This window comes from Galeopterus variegatus, unplaced genomic scaffold, assembly GCF_000696425.1.
Source record: "Galeopterus variegatus unplaced genomic scaffold, G_variegatus-3.0.2 Scaffold9484, whole genome shotgun sequence".
Classification (NCBI taxonomy): domain Eukaryota; kingdom Metazoa; phylum Chordata; class Mammalia; order Dermoptera; family Cynocephalidae; genus Galeopterus; species Galeopterus variegatus.
The window spans coordinates 57306-68264 of record NW_007735595.1 but is presented as its reverse complement, the minus strand read 5'-3'; the positions used below and the strand labels follow the sequence as shown (position 1 = coordinate 68264).

The 10959-nt window shown below is 43.8% G+C and overlaps 1 gene segment (V, D, J or C); it reads left to right on the top strand.

Annotated features, from left to right (window-relative positions):
- The first annotated feature begins 7557 nt into the window (after positions 1-7557).
- Positions 7558-8080, top strand: LOC103609329. The segment is given in 2 exon segments: positions 7558-7592; positions 7696-8080. Coding segments are annotated over 2 exon segments (420 nt in total).
- Positions 8081-10959: the final 2879 nt, after the last annotated feature.

The following is a 10959-nucleotide window of genomic DNA, read 5'->3' as shown; positions in this document are numbered from 1 at the left end:
TCTTTTCTTTTCTTTTCTTTTTTCTTCAATGTGACATAGGCTGAAAAAAGAAAATCCACTTGTTCATATCAAAGGATGCTGAAATAGCATCGATTGAAACTCGATGTCTTTTAAAATTAGAGGAAGAGGAAGAAAATTATTGAGAGTAGGTCCTTGTGAGTACTAATGTGGAATCCAACCCACATTAGACAGAAATCTGGGAGATAATTTGAACATCTGAAAGGCTAAGATGAAGGTAATTTCTGCACTTTCTTGGTGCTGAAGAAGTAGAGTCCTGTCAGACACTCAACTCAAACTCCTGCAGGTGTCACAGCACAGAGAGAGGAAAAATGTGTTAGATATATATCATGATTTGATGTCTATCAGACATCACAAACGCCAACACTGTAAAGGACTGAATGTTTGTGTCCTCTTAAAATTCACAACAGTGTGGCTGTATTTGCAGATGGGACCTTTAAGAAGTTAATAATGTTTACGTGAGATGATAGGGGTGGGACCCAAATCCAGTAGGATTAACCTCCCCATAAGAGACACACAGGGTTTTCTCTCTCTCTCTCTCTCTCTCTCTCTCTCTCTCTCTCTCTCTCTCCCCTTCCCTCCCCACTGTCTCTCTCTTCCCAACCCCAAACCACACATGTCAGGACACAGGGAGAGAGAAGCCCTCTACAAGGCAGAAAGAGAGCCCTCACTAGAAACCAAACCATGCCAGGGTCTTGATCCTGTCCTTCCTAGCACCCAGAACGTTGAGAAAAATGTTTTTGTTCTTTAAGCCACCCAGCCTATGGCATTTTGTTAGGACATCCCCAACAGGGTAAGACAAACACTAATAATGTTTTTTGGGGAGTTGATATCTTTGTAAGAATAGAACATCTGAGGATCACAAGTATTAAGGAGGGCAGAATTGTGTAAACTTTTGTAAGGTTATTGAATTATGGAAAAATTAAAATATTAATTTAATGTAGGCAATAAGAAGTCAAGGTAGCAATGCTGCAATTGTAGAGTTGCTACTAAAATATTAGAATGTAAAAGTATTTAGCTACAAAATATGAAATGGAAATATTTGATCCATGAAAAAAAAAGGGCAACAAAGGAGAAATAGCGGGAAAAAAAAGCCAAGATGATATAAAGATTAATGTAGATATAAATTCAATATCAGTAATTACATTAACTGCAAATGAACTTAAGACTCCAGTTAAAGACATGGGTGGACATGTAGATAAAAAGAGACAAATTTAAAGATATGGATATGCTAAATTAAAAATATATATATATATATATATATATATACTGTGCATACATTTACCAGCAGAAAGCTGTTGTGGCTATATTTTTATTAAGATAGAATACATTGAGGAAGTACATTTAAAGAAGTTTTACTAGAAGAAAAGTGTGACATGTCATACTGATAAAATAATCTACTAAATAAAAACACATTAAAAAACTAAAGGTAAAAACATAGCTTTAAAGTATATGAAGCTTTTATTAGGAGTGGCAAAAGGACGAAAAATCAATCCACAATTATATTTGCAGATGTTAACATGACACTTGTAGCAAATCAATAGATAAGCAGGAAAAAAATACTACACAGAGAACAGCAACATTGAACAAGGTGATTAACCAAATAAAACTTATGCGGAGCCCAAATTAGAAGAGTAGTTGATTAATGATAATGTATCCCTAAATGATTAAACACATGAACAAATAAATCAATGATCTCTTTATTTTTTTCAAATTGTTTTTTACGATTACTTTTTTTCATTCTGTAGCAGAGGCCAATCCCGGTGTCTGTTCTCAGTCCTGTTCTCACACTGTCCACACTTTCCTTCAGGACTGATGTGCATCACGCAGGGACGCTGCTATCACCTTGGTGCAAATGGCTGACATGACGGGCCCTGACATCCCATGTTACTGTCTTCATCTGATCCCAGAAATTTCACAATAACAAATAGAACACCAAGCCCCATTAATACCCCTCGCCCCACCATACCTTCCATGATAGTAAATAATGACAAAACCCACCCGGTCCACTCGACTACAACCCTCAGCCTCATCGCCATCCCTGTCGCCTTCCATCCAAGGACACAGTCACCCTGTGTTCTCTTCCTCCCGAGCATCTCTCATCCATTCCTCCTCCAGATCCCTGTAGGATCAGCCCTCAGCCCCACCTGACACACCCTCAACAGCTCTGCTACCTTTAGACACCTTGTTGGTCCCGACACCAGTGGTGTCTTTCTAAAATGTGTCATCAGTCATGTCTCCTGTTTACATCTGTAGCAACTCCAGATGATGCAATCAAGCTCCTCAATGTGACACACAGGGAGCTCTACAGTCCGGATTCACATTTCCTTACCTACTTTGCAAATTCCATTTTTGCCACCTCGTAAACGTGCCATGCAATTTAATAAGTTTGATTATTTCCCAAAATTCTGTTTGTCTTCCAGGACTATGGTAAGATTTGTTTGTCCTGATTCAGGACCCCCCTCTCCATTGAGACCCAGATCACAGTCACCTCCTCCCTGGACCCTGTGGAAGGAGCTGCTCAGGCCTTTGCTCCCAGAGACCTCTGTATTCTCACCTCACTGTTTGTCTTCCAGGACTATGGTAAGATTTGTTTGTCCTGATTCAGGACCCCCCTCTCCATTAAGACCCAGATCACAGTCACCTCCTCCCTGGACCCTGTGGAAGGAGCTGCTCAGGCCTTTGCTCCCAGAGACCTCTGTATTCTCACCTCATTATAACCTCTTTTTCTTTCATGGTTGTCATATTTCCCACATCTCCTTTTCCTAGTTATCCTCTTACCAGAAAAGGCTATTTTTTAATATCAGTAACTCAGGACAGAGCAGGGGCATGGGCCTGGGTGTCTGTGGCCTGCCAGTGATCGGGCTCTCAGGTGACTCCACTGACTTGATTTCCACTGAGACACTAAAGTCTGTCCTGTGGGCAGCAGGGGGCGCTGTGGTCTGTCTCAGGGTCTGCACAGTGGATGCCCACAGCTGTGCCTTCCCCCAAATTTCCCAGAGGTAGGGTAGTGGAGCCTGAGCTCACTGATGCACACACGGCAGCTGTGTCCTCTCTGGGTGTGGTTCCAGCATCTTCCTCCTCCCAGGCCCTGCCTGCAGTCTCCTCCATCCACCAGTCCCCAAATCTTGAATGAATTCATGGGGAGTGACAGGGGCAGACAGGGGGTGGGACCACATTTGCATCAATAACCCTCCTCTGTGAGGCCTGAGGAAAGGATTAGAGAGGCCTGGGACAGCCCACTCCAGCTCTGGACCTCAGGAGGGCTGTGTCCACCATGGTCTGGGCCCCTCTCCTCCTTGTGCTCCTCTCACTTCTCAGGTAGGGACCAGCCTCCCAGATATCTCCTGAGATTCTACTCTGACTCAGACAAGAGCCAGGGCTCCTGGGTCCCCAGCCGCTTCTCTGGGTCCAAAGATGCCTCGGCCAATGCAGGTGTTCTGCACATCTCTGGGCTGCAGCCTGAGGACGAGGCTGACTATTATTGTCAAACATACCATGGCAACAGTGGCACTTACACAGTGCTCCATACTCAGAGGGAGGTGACACCAAAACCTCCATGACATTCTCCCTGCCTGGTACAGTCACTGCAGTACCGCGTGGGACCAAGTCTAGCTTAGGGGTGACTTCTGTTGTCACTTCGTTAGCCAGCTCCTAATTTTTCTAGGACATTTGCTTTTGAAAAGGTTCTCCCCTTTCCATTAGTAAAACATTAACTTAATTCTTTAGTAATATGTTCTTGACCTGATCACATCGACAAAAGCATAAATTTCTTAGCACAAAGTTTTCCTTCAGGGAGATGATGGACAGAGAAGTAGGTTGTTGACCCCACACATTCTGTCTTAGTCCATTCTCTGTTGTTTTAACACAACAACTGGGTAATTTATAAAGAATAGAAGTTTATTTGGCTCACAGTTCTGAATACTGGGAAGTTCAAGAGCATAGTGCTGGCAGCTGGTGATGGCCATGGTACAGCAATGTCCCACAGCAGAAGTGCAAGTGAGCATGGGAGACAGAGAGAGAAAATCCGGCTGAACTCCACTTGTTTTTTTTTAATCAGGAACTCACTCTCATGATAACTAACCCACTCCCAAGAAAAGAACATTAACCCATTCATGAGGGTGGAGCCCTAATGACCTAATCACCTCTTAAAGGTCCACCTCTTAGTACTGTTACAATGGCAAACATGAGTTTGGAGGGGCATTCAAACCATACCACAGGTGCAGCCCAGGGTCTGGGCCTGACTCAGAGATGGGTATGGTCTGAGAGGTTTTGGTTCGTCACTGGGCCCAGCAAGACCCAAGACCAGCTCCACTGACCAGCTCTAAGAGTGAAATCACGTGCCCCTACAGCTGCTAGTTCTAGCCTGTCTCTGGGAAGTGTTTTTTCCCTCCTGAAGCTCAGAGGAAGCAGGTCTCTGTGTTTCCCGGGTGTTGAGCAGACGGAGTCTTCCCCACAGTGAGCTGTGACTGTCTGTGACCTCCCCGTGTGCACAGGACTCCCAGCATCAGGCTCCCTTCTCACACTGAGTCAGATCCTGTAATAACCACATCTCTTCTGCACTTCAAGTTCATCGCTACTCATGCCCAGACTTCAGTGAGGCTGGGGACAAGCAGGGATTAGGGACATACTCAAAATATGAACATCCATCCTGTGAAAGAAGAAAGAATCACAGCTGCATTTCCATTCTGGGGTTTTATGAAGCTGACTCTGGGGACTCCCCTGCTCTGGCCTGGTCTCTCCTCCTCACCCTTCTCTGTGCACAGGTGACTGACTAAAGGAGTTTTGGGAAATGGCTCCTCAAGAGCATCTTCTCTGTTCCTCTTTTCCACCTCCTAGTACAGAGTGGGGCCTTTGTAGTGGCTTCAAATAATAGTGGGAGTCAAGCAAGATGCCCTGTGGGTGACCCCCATGTCTCTCTCAGGGTTTCCAGACCTGATCTAGCCTGGAAACTGACTAAAGGAGTTTTGGGAAATGGCTCCTCAAGAGCATCTTCTCTGTTCCTCTTTTCCAAGCAAGATGCCCTGTGGGTGACCCCCATGTCTCTCTCAGGGTTTCCAGACCTGATCTAGCCTGGACTTTTCTCTACTTCTTCCCAGTGACCCGAGTTTCCCCCGAGTTCTCCAGGTGATGTGAGCTCTGATTCCAGTCTTATCCATGTCTCTCCCCTAAGCACCTACCCACTCTCTTGCTATCACGTCTAACATTACAGCTTCTGGTTTACCAATGTATAGAGAGAGCATTTCAGAGGGTACTTCTCCTGAAGCACAACCCCAAATCCATCCAGCTGTCCTTGGCCCAGCCCACTTCTGCTTCTCACTAGGATCATGAGAGGTAGAAGAGCTGTGAGCTTGGCTGAGCCCATCCCAGTAAACGTCCTCAATAAAACACAATTGGTGCAGACACCACATGACATTGTATGTTTGCATTTGCAGGTGATGCCCAATCAGGTCCATTTTTCATCCCCAGAAACTATTAATTGAAATTTAGCTCAGGATCCTATGAGGAAGTCTCCACTTGACCAAAGGATATTGTAATGATCACCCAGTGCTGAACCAAGGTGACCTGTGGTCACTTAATTGACTGTATTCTGGGGAAAAGGAAATAGCCAAAAAAGCTGAGTATTGTAGAACACACAATTTAGGTGACATTGATATTTAGGGATCAAATGTATCATTATCTCCCCATTAGACTGGAAATGTTTGGACGTTTCACTTAGTAGAGGAACATTTTATAGCACGTCTCTTGGATCCATAAAATCACCTGGTGTACACATTACTATGATTTCCACACTAGTTCATTGGCCTGGTGACGAGGCTAGGGAATAAGAGCACTGTCATCGAGAATGACAAGGAGAAGCTCCTGGAACCATGCCTTGACTCATTCATTTTAAGATGAAAACTCAAAAGTAACAATATCTTGGAAAATAGCACAGATTAGTGCCACCCACAATGATGCAGTGGTATTGGTCCCAACATATCCTCATTTTATCTGTTTATCTGGCTTATAAACAATAGCAATCACCACCCACAGAAAAAAGAACAAAAACAGATGGATTCGGACAGGCGAATGTGGACTACTATATACTCACAAATAGTACCTTGATTGCAGCTGCTGTGCTTCATGTGGTATATTTGCCAGAACAGATGAACACAGTTTTAGTTTAAAGGTACGTAGCTATAAACCTGGTGAATGCACACTTTTCCTTACCTATCAGTAGGCAGTACAGGAGATGAGATATAATTCACACTCACGTGGAATGGACAACAGTACACTTAAAGATTTGCCCCAAGACGATATCCCCAAAGGAACTGGACCATCTGCACATTCCATAGAACATCCCATTGATACATTATATTCCTGACATCAATTTATTTAAACAAGATGAGCAGCAAATGAGAAGTACATTAAAGTCTTTGTTAAGACTAAAGCCCTTCAGAGGAGGGGGGCAATCACTATGAAATATCAGGGGCCCCTTATATTGGTGCATCCACTAATACACCTGGACTCCCCCAGTATATAGCATTTTCAGACATACCTTCCAAAATAAAAGGTACATTATTATATCTCACAATTCTCACTCCCCAGATGGAATCACAACACTTGGGTTGGCCTATTCTGCTTTTGGAAGCACTTGTTCCGCAGTTGGGAAAACTGTTCTGACACAATTTCAGGTGATAACAGCAAGATAGCAGACTGAAGGGTCACAGGGCAGGGAAGTGTTCAGCATGCTCTGCATGAGGTAATCGTTCCTGCCACTGGAGCCATCTGACCCTGGGTTAGGAGAACTACCTGCCATGAGAGAAAAATACTAATAAAAACACCATGTGGAGTGTTTGGCAAGCACTAACGAAATAAGCATGATGTAGATACAGGGTGAGCAGTAGGGAACTAAACACTATTCAAAAGCCAATTTTGAAATGCTACTGGGCCGCAAAAGAAACCCAAAATTTTAAGAAGGGACAGTGAAAAGACCACGTGGCTAGATAGACACAATAGTCACTGGGTTTCTTGGGAGCCTAAGACACCAGGAGTGTCCAAGATCCCGACTCTACTACTCAGCAGATGGCCACTGAGTGTGAATTGGACCAAGAAGAAAGGGAGGCAGTGATGCACTCAAGCCTCTCCATCCCAGATTCCTTCACCAGCTTCCAGTGTGGTGTCTCCCAGGTGCTAAATGTGACCTTCCGAAAGATTCACGAACTCCAGACATGAGAAGAAGTGGGAGGAGAAAGACCCGCAGGAGGGCATCCTTCCAACAGTGATTTCCCTCCAGGACACTAGAGGGCGCTGTAGGCAGAGCCCTGGGGAAGCAAAGACAGCTGTGAAAAAGACCCCCAGGCCCTGGGTCCCGTGAACATGTGGTTACTGATGTGTAAGAACTCTTAACTGTGACCTGGCCAAGGTGCTGAGTCCTTGGAGAGGAGCTCATTTGCATGAAAGCCTCATGCCCACAGGGTGTCAGGAGTTATAATGAGAGCTGTTGGGGAGACTCTGGGGTGAGCAGTCTTGTAAGCACAGCACGGGACTGTCTGCACCATGGCCTGGGCTCTTCTCCTGCTCACACTTCTGGCTCACTGCACAGCTCAGGGGGACTTTCTGGGCTGGTTTGTGGGAGGGGAGTCAACACTGAACTGTCATGTCCCCTGTCTTCCCTCCTGACCGTTTGGTGTCTCACCTGCTCTCAGGAGCCACATCCCAGGTTGTGGTGACTCAGGAAACTTCACTGTCCACAACTCCTGGAGAGACCGTCACATTCACCTGTGGCTCCAGTGCTGGTGCTGTCACCACCAGTAACTATGCAAACTGGGTCCAGCAGAAACCCAACCAGGTACTCGGGGGTCTAATAGGTGACACCAGCAACCGGCTGTCAGGGGTCCCTGCCCGATTCTCAGGCTCCCTCATTGGAGGCAAGGCTGCCCTCACCATCACGGGGGCCCAGCCTGAGGATGAGGCCAAGTATTACTGTGCTCTGTGGTTCAGCGACCACTTCCACAGTGACAGATGCAGATGGGGAAGTGAGACACAAACAACCCAGCTCAGCCTCATCCCTTGCTCCTAATATCTCCCATCTTCTTACATGGAGGCTGCTTCGAGCCAGTGTGGAGTGAAGAAGCTCATTCTCCATGGCCCCAGAGGGGAGGTCAAGTCCATTGTTCTAAGCTCAGGTTTTTTAAAATTTATCTTTTATATTAAAAATGTAGTGTTTCAGGAAGTAGGATTTGGCATAGACTTTATGAATATGACCCCCAAAGCACAGGCAACCAAAGGAAAAACAAATGGGATTATATCAAACTAAAAAGCTTCTGCACAGCAAAAGAAAGAATTAACAGAGTGAAAAGACAACCAACAGAGTGGGAGAAAATATTTGCAAAGTATATTTGCAAAGGATTAATATTCAGAATATGCAAGGAATCAAACTAAAAAGCTTCTGCACAGAAGCACAGGCAACCAAAGGAAAAACAAATGGGATTATATCAAACTAAAAAGCTTCTGCACAGCAAAAGAAAGAATTAACAGAGTGAAAAGACAACCAACAGAGTGGGAGAAAATATTTGCAAAGTATATTTGCAAAGGATTAATATTCAGAATATGCAAGGAATTCAAACAACTTAACAAAAAAATCAAGTAACCCAAATAAAAAATGGGCAAAGGAGCTGAATAGGCATTTCTCAAAGGAAGATATACGAATGGCCAACAGACACATGAAAAAATGTTCAACATCACTCAGCATCAGAGAAATGCAAATCGAAACCACTCTGAGATATCATCTCACTCCGGATCAGATGGCTAATATCCAAAAGACTGAGAATAATAAATGCTGACGAGGATGTGGTGAAAAGGGAACCCTCCTACACCATTGGTGGGACTGCAAAATGGTGCAGCCTTTATAGAAAATGGTATGGGGGTTCCTCAAACAATTACAGATAGATCTCCCATATGATCCAGCTATCCCACTGCTGGGTATATACCCAAAAGAATGGAAATCATCATGTCGAAAGGATACCTGCACTCCCATGTTTATTGCAGCGCTATTTACAATAGCCAAGACTTGGAACCAGCCTAAATGCCCATCATCGGATGAGTGGATATGGAAACTGTGGAATATCTACACAATTTAATTCTTCTCTGTTGTAGAAAAGAATGAAATACTACCATTCGCAGCAATGTGGATGGACTTAGAGAAAATTATATTAAGTGAAATAAAGTTTTGTGCCCACCAGGCACAAAAAGAGAAATACCGCATGTTCACATTTATATGCAGGAGGTAATAAAAATAAATAAATAAATATACAAACAAGTAATGGGGAGGGGGGGGAGGAGAGAAGACACAACAATCACAATAATTCCTTGAACTTGTTAAGGTAGTGGACAAATGTGATGTTGATGGGGAGGGAGACGGGGGAGAGGGAGGTGGGAAGAGGAGGAATGGGTATAGTAACACGAAAATCTACTACATTGTATATTGACAAATTAAAATGAATAAATAAATGCTTGCCAGTTTAAAAAATAAATAAATAAATAAAAATGTGATCTTAAAGCTAGTGCAATGATAGATCAGGTGCTGCACAGGTAGTGAACAGGAGTGACAAAAGAACACACACACACACACTTAATTCTGAATTTAGGTCAGCCAGCATTTATTTACTGTACAAAAGTTTGATGTGATAGTGATGCAATACACCTATGATTTTATCTGTAAATATAAACATAGCAGCAAAATAAATAAATTACATATTACAAATTACATATCTCTCTCATGGACCTCTCAGAGGAGTCTAGAGCAAAATTAAACACAAAAACAATCCAAAAGAACGGGATTGACTCCAGAAATATAAATGCTAAATGTAAATTTCTATGTACATGTAGGATTATTTATACTAAAGGAAATGTAGAAAATATTCAAAAAAAATTTGAGAGGTACTGAAATAAGCACTTAAAACTGTGAAATAAGACAACAAACAGTATTAGAAAAAACAATAACTGTGGAATGGAAATAGAAAAACACTTTAAACAATTGAAAAAGGTAAATAGTGCCTCTTCATTTCTTCTTGACTTAGCAGAGTGGACATTCTGCAATCCTGTCCCCTGCCAAGGAGTATGGTCACAAGTGGTGAGCCAGTTCTCACTGACAGCAGCCCAGAAGAGCCCAGGGCTGGGAGTCCAATAGGCAGTGGGAAAATGATTAAAACAGGGGCCCTTGTCAAGGTTTTAATAAGCACTAACTAGGGCCTCAGATTCCTGCCTCAGCCAGTATATTCTAGTGATTATACCTCAAGAACCCCTTGTGGGGCACAAAGTTATGTGCTACCAAGATCTCCCTTAAAAGGAGCACTTTTTATGCCTGCATTTGGAGCACTCAGTAGAAAACTCCAAGCAGTCAGCAACAGAAGGGTTGGACTCAGCCACAAAGAGTGGCCTCCGATATGATGTGGCCGTCCCAGAGCACCCCATATGCAATGGTAGAGGCGAGGGTAGAGCAGTCAGAGCAGCTGAAAGTACAGCAAAGGCACCTGCCCCAAGGTGACACTCTCCAGGGTGAGTGTCCTATGTGAGAATGTGTATATACTATAACCCATGACTAGCATCCTGAATTGGAAATTTATATGGATCTTGATACTACAGAGTACGAGTAGGAGAAACCCTTGTTTCCATCATCCCTAGTTTTCCTCATGGGGAATGTGTATGTTCATTCTCTACAACTCTGGGCTTTGTGAATTTGAAGGGCCTGAATCATTTATGTGAATATGTCCAAGAGAAGACAGAGCAAAATACCCAAGGAACCCCAAGTTCAGATCCACTGAGTCACTTAACACCGTCATTTCAAGAGACCAGCATGTAAAGAAAGACGTCATCAAACTTGCAGGAACAGTCGACACTAGTCACCAGGATGAAGTGGGTCTGCTCTTACACAATGAGGACGGGACATGTCGTGGTACA